Raw genomic sequence first — 19,269 nt, 5'->3', positions numbered from 1 at the left:
CATGTGTCCATCATAGGCCTGGGCAATGAGGCACTTGCATAAACATTTTTTAGTTTTATTTTCTCTTTGAGAAATTCTCTTGATTTTGAACAAGGCAAAGCCTTTCAGAAAGCACAGATTATGCTGCAATTAGAAGACACAGCTCTTTGAACAGGTATATCTGGTAGCACGTTAAAGGTCTCAAGAAGTCTCCTCCACCTGAAAAAACACTCTCTTCCTTCCAAGGGATCCTCTTTAACTCTTCCAATGAGAACAAACCTCCAAAAGGGAGACACTACACAGAGCTCCTCCTCAGAAGAACAATCCTGAGAGCAAAACCTGATGCAAGCCAAAGAAGTACATCTGAAAGCTTATCCCTGGCTTTCACTGTGAGCCAGAACAGCTTGTGACCTGATGATAGCGTTGTTCCAAAAGGGAATCTGAGCCACTCTGTGCTGGTTGAATGGGAATGCTCAGCCGAGCTGCACACAGAGTGAAAGCACAAACAACAGTCAGCATTTACACAGAAGAACCCATTGCTGCACTGAGGATGGGGGGAAAAAGGGGGGGAAAGCCGGATGGAGCTTTGTGGAACCCAGGGAAACAAACAGAGGCAATAAACCCTTTTGTTTTACAAGCAGTTATTCTTCTGACAGCCTCCTCCTCTCATCCTCCTCCAACACTGGCACAGTCTGGAACAGCAAAGCGTGTGGCCAAGGAAGTAACAAGAAGACAGATTCTCCTCAAGACAAGTAGAACTTCCTCAGATGCTGGCACAATCTTTCTACAGCATCCAGGAGGCAACAGGCAGGTTAAAACATGCAAGCAAGAGAACTAGAGAGGACAGAAATAAAGTGGTCACTGAATGTTTTCTACCTTGAGCACTTCTTCCAAGGCTAAGAAGAAAGCTCTACTTTTCCATCTAAGAAAAAGGTTCCTGGACTCCATCCCCTAAAAGAATCTTCTAATGACCTTCCCTGGTTTCGACTGGTACAAGCTCTTAGAGTTAAGGAAAGCAGAAGTCAAAACTAATTGTAGATTTCAGAGGATCTGGAGAGACAAAGAGTGTTTCTTACATTCCATTGGTCTGCCTACAAGGCTGCATTTACATCAGCTCCTTGGTTTTGGTTCAAGAGAGACACTGACAGACTTGAACAGACAGGAACTGAAATTCTACTTAAAATAGCATCATCCTGCTTTAAAGTTCTCCAAATTAAAAAAACATTGGAACTTCAGTATTTGGCTTTGCCAACTTCCACAACCTGTTTTACTCCACATACCAGAGGCACCACTCTTCCATCAGAAAATATCAAAAACATGTCTGGCAAAACACAATATGCAACACATACCTCAGCATTATTCCAGGGTACCAATTTCAACTCTAAAAAACTTTAATGATTAAAGCAATAGTCTCTAAAAGACAGTCAATCCCTTTCCTTCCTGACATCATATTTATGGGATTCCAGCCAAAAGTTTCTTCTGTCCCTAATTTCAAATAAAATGCATAAAGGATCACCTACAATTGCGCTGTATTCTACACCAGATTGCCTCCAGAGTTCTGTATATCTTTGCATCTTAATTTAGGGAATTTTGAGACTCTTGAAGTGAAATATATAAGAAAGCTTTCTAAAAAGGGAAGCAGTACATTTGAAAGATAGGTCAAAGAAGGATGAATTTGAAGGAAGTGCATATGAAAAGATGGGATGACAGAGCATCAGGCATGTGAACAGACAAAGAAAACCAACAAACTAGGCTGAAGAACATATTTCCTGAAAAACAGTTGAGAAACTGTAATGTGGATTTATTTAAAAAAAAAAAAATCAAAAACCACCACAACACATGAACCCAAAGCAACAAAACAGCACAACTCACAAAGGGAAAGGAGCATACATGTACTTCTGTAAGTGATGAGAAGAGGGGGAACTGCTTTGTGACAGAATGAGGTGAAGGAATGAGAAACACACAGCCGCAAACAGGAATGTTTTCTCCACAACTGTGAACAAACTATCAAATACGCTGCAGAGGAATACATATTAATAGATGTCTCATGACTCCAAAACCTGTGCAGACAATTTTGAATTGTCAGAAGATAGTTCATCATGAACTAAACAGTATCTTAATCTTCCACAAACCACAGTCAGACAACTGAGATGTCAGCTAATCAAAAGCACTATTTATAGGTGCTTCATACACAGAAATTGTAGCCTTTCAAATAGGTAGCATGGTTAATGCAAATCAAAGTGAGCAATCCTGAAGGGCAGTATGAGCTGACAGAACAAAGACCATTCAAACTGACCTCAGTGGTCGAAGAAAAACTGACAAGTGTATTTCTACTATTTTCAAATGAAGCTAAATAAAGGTATTTGATGAATGAAACGACCAGCAGATACAAGGGGCTTTTGTATTAAGTTTCAAAGAAAATAAAGATCTTTTCCAATTTAAAAGAGATTACTGGATGGAGGAGGAAATAGCAGCTGTCCAGGAAGATGAACATTAAAAACAATCATAACCAAAGATGACAGCAACAGCAGCAGGAAGATTTCTCTCTCAGTTGAAAGGTTGTTTCTTGCAACAAAAAGACCTGATCTTACTTGTACAAATTATTCGGCTGTTCAAGGATAAATCTCTTTTCATCACATATTTAGTCAAGTAAGGAAGAAGTCAGAGAAGGATTTTGCTTATTAAGCAAACCTCCCATCAATAAAATAGCAGTTACCTAGCCTGGATTAACTGTACACACAAATCCCTTGATTAACCACATGTTACCTCTGTGATGTTGGAGCAATTCTATCCAGATAGATAAATTTAACACACTGTGATCTACCAGACCTACAGAGAAAGAAGCAACAAAGAAAGAAGCAACTGAGGAGCAGGTCAAATCTGTAAACTAACTAGTTAAAAGCCAACAAAATCCACAAAATACTCAGTTTTTTGTCACCTGGAAAATTAACTTTGTTGAAAAATAGCTACAAAGAACACATTTCCAACACTAAGGATACAGTAATTAACAATTAATCAAGATTAAAAGTAATCTCATACCAGACTGAGATTAACAACTGAACTAGTTACATGATCAACTGGGTTCAGCAAAGGGTTTAGAACCTTAAAATGAGATGAAACTTAAATGTTACCAATTTCATTAAACCAATGCAACAAAAGTAGAGAAGTGTATCAAACTTCAAACATACTAGTTGAAGAGGTTTAACTGTTTGACTTCAATATCAATACTTAAGTCTGAACCAAATCTAGATTTCAAGATTGCATAGTGATTAACCTTTTCTTTCCCATGCAACCTAAAAATACAGATATAATAAAAGCTTGTAAGCATTCAAGCTGGTGTTCTCCACAACTGTTGGGACCCTGATGTTTCTCTGAACAAAAATTAAAATCAAATAATAAGGTGTAGTACATGTCATCAAAAAAATCTTTAATATCATGAGGATTTATAAACTTGTAGACACTTTTTTTATTCTCCTGGAACTAATTTTTTTTAATTTTATTAACAAATGAAATTGCAAGCATTTCTTACTACCGGGCCTGCCTTCACATGGTGTGATTTTGTCTTCCCTGCTAGCAGGACCTGCCTGGAAGCTCTGCTGCTCACTCTCAGGTGTTCAGGAATTCTCACTGTCACAAACCGCTGGATTGTGCATTCAAGGCAAGGCTCCCAAGCTCAGCCTTTACTGGAAGGCTTTCACTCTCTGCACTCATTTCTCCATCCCTTCCTTTCACCCAGCCATTTAAAGTCTGATGGGAACAAAGTCAGATTCCTCTAGGGTTAGAATTTATTTTGTAGGAGTTGTTTGAGGTATTTTGGCTGCCTTGTGTAAGCTTTTGAGGGTTTCTTTTATGTGATCATTTAAGCAGAAAAGTTGGATAGTTGTATTCAATGAAAATGGCAGTTCTGCAATTTCAATGAACTATAATACCAGGCAATTTCATGGGAAATTAAGGTGGTCTTGTCTAGAGTGAAATGTTTTGATAGGATATTTTTCCATAAAGCTGTTGATGACAATAAAGAAAGGTTCATAAGAAATTAATAACGAAAAAGAAAAGTACTGTAGTAGTCAATCTTCATCAACATTCAAATACTGTTTATAAATAAGCATCACCACTCTTCCAAAGCAAGCCACTAATCCCTACATTTGGAAACACAAGGCCAAAGCTAAAACATTTTTTTATAAGTGGTCCAAATTTAACAGCAAAGAAGTTTTTTAAACCTTGCCATAACAAAACCTCTAAATAAAGGCATCTTTTTCTGGGCACAGTTTGGAATCTGGTGTGCCCTTTGACAGTAGGAAATAAAGGAGCACTAACAGCTCAATAAGAGCTCCGTGAGACCTCACAGAAAGAACAGCAGGAATGAGAAAAGCACTGAAAAATTAAGCTGAGATCTTGCCACTTGCCAGTTTTATATCTGTCACAAGGACAGAAAATTTTCAATGCTGCACAAGCCTATCAGGAAGAAAAAATCCACTCTGCCAAGTTACCAGAGTATGAAAAATGCTTTTTTGCCAGTGGTGAGGATGAATCAGCAACCATAGACAGAGAACATATTTAACTTAAAGCTGACATGAAAGTTCTCAAAGAATGGCTTTACAATTGGCTCAAAACTGAAAAGTTCTGTATGTGTACACTTATATTCTGATACTGCTGCTACCTTTAATGAAAGCCTTTATAAGTCCAGCTCATGGGGAAAGACAGGGCTACATACAAAGAGAGCCAGGCTGACACAAGTAGTCCATACAGCACCAGCATTTGCACTAACCTCCAAGAACTTCTTCCCACAAAACCAACCTGAAGTAAGTAAACACCCTGAAGTGACTTTTGTGTGTGTGTTTGAGACCTTGTTATCAATAAAAAGCACCAATATGTTGCTTTTTAAGCTAACAAGCAAGTTCCTGGAAATTACAAGTAGAGAACACAACATGTTATGAGTATTCCTATTTTGCAGGAATGATTTTTTTGTTTGCTTGTTTTAGGTGAGTTGGGTTTTTTTAAAAGTAAGTCACAAATTCAATAATACAAATTACCTGTGGGAAATAAACCACTTAATTTTTAAATACAATCAGTGTGACCACTGAAAGCTAATTAAATATTGATAGATCATTTTGAATGCTTTGGGTTGGAAGGGACCTTTAAAGATCTAGATCTAGTCTAATTGGGCCTTGACTTGCAACACATGCAATGAATCTATATTGACATTTTCAAAAAAGCATTAGTTCCCCGGGGAGCTGTGCACCAATGCTGACTTTGATCATCAAATAAATGAATAGACTTACACTGGTTTCAGTGTGAGCAGGTTTCAATTGTCAGAAATGATTTAGCTGCACAGTATGAAAGACAGAGAATGAGGTAAAGAGGAACTTTTTCCTTCTGTACAATAGTTCTAATGAAATTCAAAGGCAGAGTTCAAAAGACACCTCTTTATACTGACATTACTGATTAATCAGAAGTTAGGGATATTTTTCTTGTATAAATGCTCAGCTTTCTATAATACATTATCTTTGTTGCTAAAGAGAATTTTTTTCAGCACAGACATAATTTCTGATCCACAAATCCACGCAATTCTTCATACTAAATCAGATGCACAAATTCTCAGCAACACTCCCACGTTTGTAATACAAACTGCTGTAAGACTGGGAACAAAGACATCCTTTCCCCTTTTACTGCTTGTCCTCCAGGATGCTCCATTCTCTAAGGCAAAGTTATGTTAGGAACAAAGCATAGCCAAGACCTTGCAACAGTCATCTCACCACACAGCTTTTGTGTGGATTTACCACTGCATTCTCAAGAGCTGCTTTCTACTGATGCTTCTCAGTTATCAATAACAAAAAGGAGGGGAAAGACAACTTCATTTGATAATACAAACCATGACTACTGAACTGCAGTATTTGCATATTCTCTCACACATAGGGACTTCAAGCTTTTATTGTGTTTCCTCTCAGTGTGAAGCAGACTGTCAGCAATTACTTTTACATTAGCTGAATTACTGAATCTTGATACTCAGCTCCTCTATCATTCCCCTCCCCCTAATATATTCTTTCATCATTCCTCAGTATACAGAATGTAGATATGGCCTGCAGCTACTTCCTGCTTTTGCATCAAGGGAAAACATCCACTCCCTGGTCCAGGATTTTAAAAACCACACAGATAGGAACCATACAAAATCCATCATCTTTTTTTATAAGCTAGCTCTATACCAGCAGGATCAGAGCAAAACAACAGATACCATCTCTGCGGCTGTTTTCACTCCTTTGATCTTGTCAGGGCTAACCTGCTTGCAGCACGTCAGTCAGTGACCTCTAACACATCAGACCTGAAATTTCAGCTGCTCATTTCACATTTCCAAGCTCTCCTTTTTCTTCTAACACATGCAACCCTTCCCCTATAAGCAGGGAAGGAGTCAATGCATTATCTACAAGGCCAACACTGATCTTCTATAAAAATTCTGATATACCAGCAGTATTCTTAAAGCACCCTCTAACATCCAGTGAGTAACAATTACAAAATAAGCAATATTAATAATAACAGAGATATATTGTATATATTACATTAGTAGCAGTTTAAACAGAAATATGTATGCACTCAGCATTCATATCAAAACAAAACTGCTTCTCAATAAAGTGTTTTATTACTTTACATTGTTATTATTACATGCTCATTACATTGCTTCATTAAACCCAGTCAGAAAAAAAACCCTTTTCCAGCAGCTCTATTGTAATCTTCTACATACGAGTCTTTGATTAGCACAAAAACAAGCAAGAATTCTGCTCTTTTAAGAAACCATCTATTTTAAGTATTATGTTCTTTATCACACTTCCTGAGCTAAAAGCAACAGTTAATATAAAAACCAATGAAGAGTCTGAGGAAGGAAGAGCTACTGCAAAGGAGCGAGCAGAAGAGATGCCATAATTATAAATTATTTTCATAATCTTTTACGTATACACACATATTTACATATTTTATATTTCTTGATTTCCAACCCCTATCTTGATCCATATAGAAGGTAGCTCTGACAACCTTTTATGACAGGAATATCATTATCTCTTGATTTCTAAGAAAAGAAAACTTCACACCAGCTATTTTTAAACGAAACTTAATATAGGTTACCGAAATATTTTATTGCAGTTTATGAAAACTCCGGAACTCAGATCATAAGCCATTCACAGGCTGTATAATGCCACCAAACCACTGGACTTCTGATCCTGAACAGCTCTAATGTAGCTGCCTTCTTGTGAGAAACAAATCTACTAATGACCACAAAAGAATTAAAATCAGTAACACCCCCTATGAGGAGAATAAAGACTTTTTACAAGTTGGGAAGGATTTTTACACAATTTCTTTTCCTATAAAGCCACTTTACAGTTGCTTAGACCTTCTTTTAAAAAAGAAATCCAAGTGAAAAAAGCCATGATAATCATATTTCTTATTACTTTTCCTTATTCAGCTGAAACTGTTCAACTGCCTTCAAGGATGACTAGAATGGCAAATACTATTTCTATTTTTGAAATCTGACAGCTATTTTACTGAAAAGTTCCAATATCTCCACCATTTTGGAAAGGCAACCACAAGCACACCTACCATCTTCTGTGTGCAACTTCTGCTAAGCTCAGGCCTCAAGAATTCATCATTTTAGATGGGAGAGTAGGGTTGCTGGAGTTCACCAGCTGCACTCCCCAGGGCTCCTGCTGCAGTGAGCACTCTCCAGGTGTCACCACAGGACCAAGCAGAAGTTTAGATGGGGCACAACTCTGGTGCTGGAGGTCAGCCTGGCACCACATGCAGGAAATGTGCTCAGAGCACTCCCTCTGTTGATGCTGCAATAAGAGAGAGGAAAGCAGAGGAAGCAGCATCTCTGAAATGTCTAAAGAGAGACAGAGAAGGGGGGAAAGCTGAGGGCAGGGGATAGAGGAGAATTTAGAAAATGAAAAAAATAAGAAAAGTAAAAACAGAAAAAGGGACTGCAAGTAGTACAGAATAATCACACTCTCACATTGAGTGAATTCTTTTGATTACTTCTTGGTGTAATATTCCTTTGGTGTGTACAAACTAGCTGCAGTATTCCACAGCAAAGCACTTTTCTCAACCAATTATGTAAAACCACACAGACAACAGCTGTCTGCCAGTGGAAGTAATCTAACTGGTTCAAAGGGCACAAGACTCTCTCTGGATCCAAACTCCCAACTATGGTGGCAGCAGAGGTGATCGATGTGATTTCACATAAACAAAAGCAGCACTTCCTCTCTTCCCCTTTCCAAACAGCAGAGCTTTAACAACACCTTGAAAAACATTTAGATGAAAAATTGATGAAATGGTGTTCAAGCATTGTGATGAAGGTTTCAGCTGCATAGCTTCATTGCAACATTATTATACAGGACCCACACCTCATTTAATGCACTAAACTGGCTGTGCTTTGAACATGAGCAAAGACTGCACAGCAGAAGAAAGGATTTTCCTTCATTTACTGCAGAAGTTGGGAGGTGTGTCTCGACTGACAGAAGGAGCTGCACAGCTGCTTCATAATGATGGCAGTTAAACGCTGCTCTCTAGAATCACACTTCTACTCTTGCATTTTCTAAATTTGATAAGCAGTACATGTCAAACCAGGTTTCCCCGCATCTACTTTGTTTTCTGCACCTTCACCTTCAGAAGGACAGTCTGATATGTGGACACCCCATGCTCTGGCAGTTGAGACTGAGTTCCCTGACCATACTCGAGTCTAAGTAGTTTCAAAATAAAAACAGAACAAAACAAACTCAAAAGCAACAACAAACAAACAGCACTCTCCCGCACACAAGTCTCCACAAAACACCACATCTTCATTTCTCAAACATTTAAGGAGGGAGACCAAGCTTGTTTCACTGCATTCATGATTACCTTCAAGATCTTTGCCTTATCCCCCCCTTTTTATGTAGTAGAGAACTAACATCATTATTTCACTCAACTCTCCTGAGAAGTCCATTGCAAGTGCAAATTAATTAATTTTAATGTACTCTGCCTATAATGTCATAGAAAAGCTCATAAAACATCAATTACAGAAAGTATTTCTTGTAAGGTTTGGGGCGTGTGCTGTAAAGAAGCACTGAATCTCAGTATACAGGTATGTGTAACATACACCCAATATATGCACAGGGTTGGGCTTCAAACACTCTGCAGAGACACTGAGAAAATATAAATGGTTAATATAAAAAGAATTACAACTAATCTAAAAAAAATTAGGAATCCTGAGAGTATAGTACACAAAGAATTCACCTATTATAATTATTATCACCTATAATAATTATTCTTTTCTGTATCTGAGACACCTTACAAAAATGCCAACTATGTTAAAAATGTGTTTAATAAAACTGCTTTCATTTGATATCTCCTAGAAAGACTTTACTTTCATACTATGCGTATCTTCACGTCCTTGCACAATTTTTCTATTTGTTTGCAAACTATGAGAATCACTTACCATTTAAAGATATGAACAACAATTAAATCATATCTACCTTCCCTCCACTCCCATTTTGCAAAGCAAAGTATGACTGAATCATGATGATTTGGGAAAGTCATCATCCAAATGAGCTTTAAAGAAGCCAGATGTGTAGGATCACTGCCCAGGAGAGGGATGGGTGGGTAAAAAGAAAAAAGATGGCCTTTCCTACCAAGTTACTGTATTAAAAACCTTCCTAGAGCTCTATCAATGCAAATTACTTTATTAGTTCTTGGTTAATCTTTTGAACCATGAAGGCTAACAATTGGACTATGGAGTAAACTGAAATCAGAAAAGCCTTTTTGTATCACAATACAAAGTTAGTAAGAAATAAATACATTGGAAAAAGATGAGAAACCAAAAATAATTTTAAAAAAAACTATATCATATGATATGCCCTACTGAGTACAGATTCTGCTCCATTCAGCAGTTACAAACCCTACCTCTCAATACAACACTATGTTTAAAATCTTATCGGTTGCGACAGAAGACAGAAGTTGAGAGCTGTGTCAGTGAGCCGGCAAACCAGCCCTACCAGAACTCCTGCAATGCCCCCAGTTAACTGGGGCAGCCGGGGATGCCGGCCTGCCGACAGAGCTCAGCCGGATCAATAGGGCCGAGCGAGCTGCACAGGGATGAACCCATCTCAGCCCGAACGGGAGAGCTAACTGAAGTCGATAGCAAAAAGCTTGTGCTTAATCTGGTATCATACAGGTAGAGCAGCTGCGCATCGCTCCCACGGCACCCGGTAAACTAATCTCTCAAAGAACAAAGGGACGATTTATTTCCTACTATATTCCCAAGGTCACTGTATTACAACAGGTGAAATTGTGTAAAATGTCCTCCCACATCACGCATTATATTCAGTTGTTTCGGTGATGCTGCTCTTAGGTTCCCCCACAGTCCGACCGCATTTCCGCCGCCGTGAGCGAAGCGGGCAGCGGGGGGCTTGGGGACATCCAAAAGCCGCTGTTTCGGAGCACCGCTCGCCGCTGCCTCCAGACGCCGGCCGATTTGTGCACCAAGGCTGCCCACCGACAGCTGCCGCTTCTTTTGTTCCCGCCTATCCGTCATTTTCCGCCGGGCACCGCGCTGGGCAGAGCGAGCCGCGGGCAGCCGCACTCCAGCGACGCCCCGCGCGCATCGCTCAGCCCGCGCCTGGCACCGCCGCTGCCGCCGCCTCGCCCGCATAATGGGACAATTCATCCCCATCCTCCCTCCCTGCCCACTGCACAGGTAACGGGCGCTGCCCAGCCCGGGCCGGGCATCCAGGCGCAGCCTCTTCCCGAAGTCCGCGGGTGACACCTCACGGGCAGCGGCAGCCGAAGCGCGGCCGCCCCCAGCGCCGCGGCTCCAGCGACCCCGCGCAGCGGCCCCGGCGGCCGCCCCCGCCCGGCGGGGCAGTGAGGGGCGGTGCGGGGCAGCGGGGGCAGTGCGGGCAGTGCATCCGTCCCCGCCGCAGCCCTCGGAGCGCAACCTGCGCGCCCGGCGCGGAGCTGTCTCTTCTCTCCGCCCGGCCGGCCCGGTGCCACCACACCCCAGAGCGCCCGGGGAGGGCCGTGCCCGGCGGGAAGGCGGCGAGGCCGGGCAGCCGATGCACGGGAGGGTTCGTACCCGTGTCAGCCCCGCTCGGGAGCACCTACAGCGGCAGACCCGAGGGGCACCCCGCCGTCGCCAACACCGACCTCTCCGCCTGTCACATGAAAACAATTATTGCCTCGGCCGGGGGAGGGGAGGAGAAGTTAAAAGCCGTGAGGCGGAGGAGCGGAGGCCGGTGGCGGCCACCTCCCTCCCGCCGCCTCAGCGGCACATGCACCCCCACCAGCCAGCCGGGAGCCCCGGCTGGCCCCCAGCACCGCCACCTCGGCGGGCTCAACTCACCCATTTATGTCGAGCTGGGCTTCACCTGGCAGCGACAACAGGCTGAAAGTTTGGGGCGGGTGGCCACGGCGAAGGAAGGGGGCGAGGGACCGCCCGAGCCGCCGCCGCGCGGAGCGGAGGCGCTGACAGAGCCGCTCCCTCCTCCGGCGGCCACCGCGCTCAGCACTCGCCGCAGCCGGGCTGCATCCTGCGTCCTGCGCCGCGGCTCCCTCGGCGTGTGTGAGAAAAAGGAAATATACAGAAATCAGGCGAGAGAAGGGGCTCAGCCTTCAGCTCCTGCAGCCACCTGGGTCCCCGCTGCCGCCGGGAAAAGCAGCCCAGGGCGAAAGCGCCCGGAGGAGCCTGTGCCGCCGAGCCGCGGGAGGGGCGGGCGGTGAGCGCGGCGGGGCGCGGGGCGGGAGCGGCTCGGGCTCCCAAGCGCGGGCAGCGACCGCCGCGGCTGCCGCTGCTGCTGCCGGGGCGAGCGGCGGCTCCGGCTCCGCGCTGCGGGAAGTGTCGCGAGACTGCGCCAGAGCCGCTGCGCCGCCTCGGGCCGGCGGGAGAGGGCGGGGAGGGCGGCAGGAAGCGGAGCCGCGCCGCGGTCCCGGCGGGGGCAGGGTCGGCGGAGAGCGGAGCCTCGGCGGGGAGCGGGGTGGCTCCCTCCCTCTCGGGGCAGGGCTCCTCGGGCACAGGGAGGGGACGGGGCGCGTTCTCGTTGGCGCTGGGGGAGGATGGAGAGCGCTCCCGGGCGGCGGGACAGGCACCTAACCGCGCATTCCTGCCCCGCACCTGCCCCAGGCAGCCGTGCCCGGCCCTGCCCTACCCCCGGGGCTCTGCTTTCAGAGCGAATGGGAAATGCACCGGCAGCGCCGCAGGCGACCCTCGTGTCTGCCCGGCCCGCCTTCCCCACACACACCGCTACAGGATTGGGTTTAGGAGCAGGGAAGGAAGAAAGGAAGAAAAGACAAATAGGGAAGATGAAGAGTGCCTTCGGGGTAGTGTTGATGCTTCACTAAAAAGAGCAGCGTCGCACAGGAGCACGGATCGTTCGTATTGCAGGAAGAGGCGAAACCCCTGCAACAGTAACAGTGTGCACATATCAGCAACATGTCTGGACAGAAAGGCATGGAAGGAGGGTAGGGAGGCTTCTGCACAGGCACGTCTTCCCACAGGTAAAGACCCTTGGGAAAAAAACTACATGAGCAGCAGAGGAGAAATGCAGATTAAAAAAAGAAAAAAAAAAAAGCGGTAGTAAAGATAAAGTATAGGTAACATTTTACAGCATGAGCACCTTGACTATTAATGAAACAGTGAGCAAAACCAGCCTGTTCTTACCTCAGGTTGTTAACTTGGGTATGAAAATAGAAAACTGCCACTTTCCACTCCCTGCAGAAAAGATTTTGCAAAAAGCTTTTTTTTTTTTTACCCTGAAAATTACACCAAACATTAATAACTACTGAATCAAATAACTGAATTATTTATAAGTAAAAATTTCATGAAAACATTTATTGTCTGTAGAAACAAAATTTACATTTATTTTATATAAACTATGTTAAACATACATATAAACATACCTACATCTTACTATATATCCTTATGAACGAGGCTTTTAGATATGGAGTAAAATTGTCAAAAGCACCGTCGTGGACTCAAAGACTACAGACTTAAAATGCATTTGCATTGAACTCCAGCTTCAGTAGTTTAAAAATGTCATTTCTTATCCACACTTACAAATAATTAAAGGCTTCTCTAACAGTGTGTTTCCATGTGCACACACATGTACACATACACATATCAGACAGTCCTTGAGAAACTACAGTATAAATAACATCAACAATCTATTCCTTAGAAGTGGACATTAGTTCCCCTCATTCAGCTGGGAGTAAAAAAATTCCTGCTATTCTTAAAACAATTTTTTATTCCTTGAAGAACATACTTCAACAACAACTGTTTCCACTGCCTCCTCCTCTCAATACTAAAGATGTGAGAAGCCAGTCACAAAATGAAAGCCATCTCCTACATTATTTACAGAAAATGAAATATTAAAAAGACAACATGAGATTCAGACTACTTTGACAAAATTCAGAGCAATGAACAGTGAACAGAAGAAAACTGCACTAAAAGTGGCACGCTATTAAACCATGTGTCTAAATACGTACTCAAAATCCCTCCAACAAAAAACTACCAGGCATGGAAGGAAGGGGAAGGTGTTATGACAACAGTTTTTTCTGATCTTGACACTGAAAAATAATGTTCACAAAGCTCAAAACAGAACACACTTAAATGTTCATGGCTATCCTTAAGGTCTGTTAGGGAATCAGGTGTCACAAGGAGGCTTTCAATGATCTTGAAATGGCTTTTATTCTTTCTTTCCTTTGTAAGGAGGCTGAAGAACTTCTTATCTTCAAATTCTGCAGCACTGGAATGAAGTCCGTCAAGGGTCAGAGTAACGTGCAGAAACATCTTTTTTTCAGATTCATTCTGAAATGATGCAAGGATGCAAGTCTGAAGTCTGTATTTTAGAGGGTTCTCCCATAAAAAACTTTGTAGATTGCTGTTCAGATGCTTAAAGAAAGGCAAGAACTGGGTTTCAACACAGTATGGGAAAAGCCTTCCTTTAGGAAAGCAATGAAAAGGGAATTAAAGAAATCCCTCTATTTACAGTCTTCTAAGGTGAATACTGAGAAATCAATCTCTCTTTGTTATGATCTTTTATCACCTTCTTCAAGCGACAGACATGGCAGAAAATGACTTGCTGATGCATAAAAAGCAAGTTTTGAGAACTCTGCCTTTAATGCCACAAAAGCGTAACAGTGGGGTCTGGTTCTGTTTTTAAGCAACTAAGTTCATTTAAATAAAACTGAGCATTTCAGCCTGGGGCCTTAGGGAAGATGGGAGCAGGTAAACATTATACAGCAGGTGAGTGATCAGCTGGACTTACTCCTATCCTCTGCTATTAGTTACCTGAGTTGAGACAGCTCTGTTCAGGTCTCAAGACCATCTACATCCATCAGGTAAAATGATTTCAAACATGTAATTATTGGTTAAGGCAGGCTTATAGAAATCTTGCAATGTGTTGCTTCTTACTGGCCCCAGAATTTTGGTAACCTTGTGAACTCACTCATCAAAAATTTAAAAGAAGCATTCTAATAAATTTATGCAGAACTTAAATGGATCAGCTATATAAATGCTAACATCATAGCAACTTAGTATTTCAGACACTTAAAAGGAAGACTCTAGTCATATTAAATCCATTACATTTTGGATAGCAATTAAAAATAAAATTTCACATGTGAACAACTGAAAATGACAGCATTTAACAGCCATTTCAAGCTAAACAAAACAAAGGCAATTCACATTTGTATTTTCAAAGTATAAACCAGAAAGCTAGAAAGCTCTTAAGACAATCACATTTTTAACTTGCCCTTCCAATGCTAACAGTGACAGACTTTACTAATGAAAGAGTCACTGTTTTACTACAGAGGCTTACACACCTATTTAAAGTAAACAGTTGTTTTAACAGAAACTGTTAACAGTCCATGCTCTCACTAGAAAGACTGCAAGGTACTTAAGTCTTTGTACATGTGTTTTCTACAATGCAGTCACAATACCAAAAGGCACCAGGTTATTCAAGTAAATTGACCTTTCTTCTACTTAACCCTTTTCCTTGTGCCTTCACAACCCAAACAGTAACTTCAACTAAACACTGTAATCCAGTATAACAGAATTTCCTGTGCTAAAACAAAAAACAAGCTCAATTGGGTATGAGTATATACACACAAGTCTCTGTAATTCACAAAGTAAAATCTACATAGCAATGTCTCACATCATATCATAGAATAGATGCTTCTAGCACCTAAACCATGAATTTTTATAAAATTCATTATTTCTGTGTGCATTTTTTAGAATATAAGAGGTTTTATCATGACAGAATCCAAAATTATTTAAGTAAAATTATTGGTAAACAATGTGATTTGAGTAAATGGGATCATACAAAAGATAAACCAACTGAAACAGTGACTACATTTCATATGACATTCATCTTAGGACCATGGGTTGGGGCGGCAACCAAAGTCAGCAAACAAGCCAAAAAACCCACAAACATCTTTGCAAATACAGTTGTAGAAATAAACAGAAAGCTAAACTGTAAAGTACAAAACAAATTAGAGATATCTAATCATGCATAGATAAAATAAAGCACAAAATCAGTCACATGTTGAAACCTGGTTAAAGCAGCATTAACTGACTGAAGTCTGACTACTCCAGCATTACTTACAAACAGTGTTAACAAAACTACCATGTCAGAAGTTTCTTCATGTATCCACTTTTCCCATTTACTCAACAAAGAGTTCTCTTCCAGAATTTAATAACAACACTGCGGGAAGCTTACAAACACAGTAGTATCCTGTTGAATAAGACAACACAGCCTCAGTAGTTTGTCCTGTATCATATATGGTTTCATTTCTCACATCTTTTACAGTGCACATTCAGAGCAGTGTGAAGGATTTGTTGGCTTCAGGGTAAACCTCCCCTCTTGGCAGGGCATGTGCTGCGCTCTCCTGCCAGCAGCCTGATCAGAACTGCAGCTACTCCACATTTGCTTTGGGTTGACTCATTTAACCTGTTGTTTCAGTTCCTTATTTTTATCTCCCAGTAAATCTACAAAGGATGACTGCCAGATTAATCACTGACAGCATTAAGTAAAAAAACCACTTTCTTATCTGCAGAAGGTTGCCTGCCTCTATTTGTCCAGGGAGTTCCTTTCCTTCCAATTCCCATTTTGTCTTTGCATGTTAAAGTCACTGAAAAACGAGTTAAATTATTAATGATTGTTATTTAAACTGAAAACCTGTGTTTTAGAAACAAACAATCTGTTATCACTGAATGACCGTGACTTATTCCCTATGAACGCTAAGCAGAACAACCATGAAACTGAAGAGCTCAAGTCAGTAATTTTAGCTGTTCTGAACCATAATTACATTTTCAAACACTCTCTCTACTGAAGGCATTGTGGAAAAAAAAAATTACAAAAAAGCATGCAGAAATCACATCCTATCACATCCTGGCTTTCCACCCAAAAAACCAAATTTCCTTTTCCGTGAACATACCTCTAACGCAGAACTGGAATTCTGGTCTACCAGCCACAACAGAGACTAGCCTGCATTCTATAAGGAAATACATCTGCCTCCATGTATTGAGGATATTGTGAATTCACTTTTTTTCTTGAAAAAGAACATTTCTTAAGACTACGTGCTATGCATCTTTAATTTACTGTCAAGAAGAAGTCCAAATAAATCTGTAATACATACACACAACCCTACCATAGATAATGAATTAAGGCAAAGGCTATAAACAGGAAATAAACACAATACTGTTTATAGCTGCTTATGAAACAGGTGTGGCTATTTGAGTTTTGCACACAACCTAACAATACTGCAGTATGGTAAACTTCAGAGAATCATTCCAAACAAAATCACCAGCTATCTGCATTTAAAGCAATTTCAATTATGAACAATTTCTTTGTTAGAAGACATGCTTTCAAAAACTTACTTTTTTTGTTTTTCTTGTAATTTAATACTTCAGGCTCCAATTTTAGAATTCACAAAATCACCAAATCATTTATGATGAAAAAGATTAGAGAACGTGTGGCTTGGTCAAGAATCTCATACACCAAAATATAATGAGACAGAATAATTTTGAATACAGACCAACTAGTCTTCTAACAAACCCAAGCATGCCTTCAGTGCAGTTATAAGCTACTGCTACAGTACTTTACAAAACTGCCTGTTACCATTAATTTTAATCAAATGCTGAAAGTTGTCCCAACATTCTAACAATTTACAAATGTATTTACACATCAGAAATCCAAGGGTATTATTAATCCAAAGTAATACAAAATACTATTTTATGGAAATGACTGAACAGAGGTGTAAAATCTATTGCACAACCTAAAAGGTCATTAACTGGAAAATCCTGAGCTAATGTGCTATTACCAAACAATTCAGGCACTTTTTTTTTTTCTTTTTATTATTACATTAGCAATAAACTTTCAACATATAAACCTCTGGGTATAACAACTCAAGTTCCATCTGTAACATCATGCTTAGAGAAAAAGTATTCAATAAATAAGACTCCCTTCAATGACTTCCTTACTTGAGACTGGTATGCAAACAGAACTAAAGGTACATAATATGATGTTTCAATTGAATACTGTACTTTAAAAGCAATTATTAAAATTGTAAAAAAGTTCTGCAGCATTCAAAATAAAGTTACTTTTAATCAAGAAAGTTACAGCATTAGTTCCTTTATCCTTTTTAAGTCTTGAGAAAGTTGTCAAAAACTGAACAGATGCTCCCTTTGCCGTGTTATCTGTTTCAACTTCAGAATCTCAGCTCAGTTCAGGTTTCTGTTGCAATATTTAGATTTCCCTACACAGAGGAAAAAAATCATTACCGTCAGTTGTAATAGCAGAAAAACCCTCCCAACCTTCCTCAGTTCTGTATGTAAAATGCAAGATTCTTTCAATTATGGACTCAATCACCACAATTACAAAGACTGTACCTTAAAAGATACATATGCAGCATTATTATTTCAAATTAAATAAAGTGAAATAAAGATGTTCAGACCTATTCAACAGATCTTGACAAGTTTTATCATTACAATAGTCAAAATGCTACAATTTCAGGAACAGTTTTTAGGAATTAACCAACCAGCAAACAGTATGCTGTTAAGAAAATGGCTGTCATTATTCAGGATTTATTTTACTTTAACTCAGACACACTCAAGTTCATCAGGTGTAAAAAAAATAAAATTCAGAAGTCACTGATGATTCTGTGATTCAAGTCATAATATCTAGTAGCCAGAATGTTTTAAGTATGTTTTATAGGTTCCAGACAAGAATCTTAACAGCCAATTACAGAAGAACATTGGAAATTATTAGGAATATTCTATTTTCCACTAATTCCAATTCAATTTAACCTTCAAAGATAATACTTCTTGGAGCCCACACAAATATAACAGATGCTTGCCCAAATACTTCAGTAATAAGTGATCTCTTTACCTTGTTTCAAGTGCTTGTTTTTTTTTTTTTTTCTGATGGTTGGGTTTTTTAGTTTGATTTTTTTGTTTGTTTGTTTGTTTTGGTTTGTTTTTTACATGTGTGTTTCCTTAAGGGGTTTTGGGGGCTTTTCCTTCTGCCCACTGGGCTGTACACTTGAGGAATTTTGCAAACAACCTTAAGAACCTGTGCTTTAAGGTGCTTCTGTGCTCCAAGAGCTAAACTCTAATCCAACTACAAATGCTTATTTATTCAGTGTATTTACTTGGAGCTGGATGGACACAGAGTTACAAAACAAAGACTCAGAGCACAGAACTGCAAGGGGCTGTGTAGGTCATATAATCCAATTCCCTGATGTCACAAGTAACTTCATACTATTTTGATCAATTCTAATAAAGGATTTAGTAAGTTTTAACTACTGATTCTCACAAAAGATGCAACATTTTATATGGTTCAAAAATTCTTCTGCAGTTCAAGATAATTTTTGGCCCATACACTCCGTAAGTCAAAGTTTAAGCTTATCAAACCATTTTACACATGACATTATATTGTGCAGGAAGTTTTTGTTCAAAGCAGCACCCCAGTGAATACTTTAAAGCACATAATTACGGTAACATAACAAAAAAGGAAGAAGCACACAGATGTATTAAAAAGTTATTAATATCCTTCTCTTAGATTAAACAGGACAGAATATTTTGTTCCACAAAGGGACAATTTCTGGTCCTGTCAGTAGGAAGAGATATCAGCTGAGCTCAAGGAAAAAAATACTGAAACAGAAGCAACCACAGAATCTCAGAGGGCAGCTTTGATTTGCAGTTACACAAAGCAAGTTTCAGCAAGTTTCCATAGAATAAAGAGGGAGGAAACAGGAGCGCACAGTCAAGTTTGCCAGTGA

General features: G+C 40.6%; 2 protein-coding genes across 9 annotated transcripts in view; both read right to left on the bottom strand.

The window, feature by feature from the left end:
- Window positions 1–11,711, bottom strand: part of SH3KBP1 (SH3 domain containing kinase binding protein 1) — a 211,899-nt gene extending 200,188 nt beyond the window's left edge. For 3 of the 4 annotated variants that reach the window (XR_010995877.1, XM_068179919.1, XM_068179921.1), the window contains exon 1: window positions 11,339–11,711. Coding sequence is in view for 2 of the 4 variants with exons in the window: in XM_068179919.1 (XP_068036020.1) it covers window positions 11,339–11,342 (4 nt within the window). In the remaining 2 variants the exon portion in view is untranslated. The remainder of the gene's footprint in view (window positions 1–11,338) is intronic. The other variant, XM_068179920.1, reaches the window with a different exon arrangement.
- Window positions 11,712–12,808: 1,097 nt separating this feature from the next.
- Window positions 12,809–19,269, bottom strand: part of BCLAF3 (BCLAF1 and THRAP3 family member 3) — a 33,473-nt gene continuing 27,012 nt past the window's right edge. For all 5 annotated transcript variants that reach the window (XM_068179914.1, XM_068179918.1, XM_068179915.1 and 2 more), the window contains one exon: window positions 12,809–17,745. In XM_068179914.1, coding sequence (XP_068036015.1) covers window positions 17,716–17,745 — 30 coding nt within the window. In that variant the 3' untranslated portion in view covers window positions 12,809–17,715. The remainder of the gene's footprint in view (window positions 17,746–19,269) is intronic.

This window comes from Anomalospiza imberbis, chromosome 2 (assembly GCF_031753505.1).
Source record: "Anomalospiza imberbis isolate Cuckoo-Finch-1a 21T00152 chromosome 2, ASM3175350v1, whole genome shotgun sequence".
NCBI lineage: Eukaryota > Metazoa > Chordata > Aves > Passeriformes > Viduidae > Anomalospiza > Anomalospiza imberbis.
This window is presented reverse-complemented; position numbering and strand designations above follow the sequence as displayed.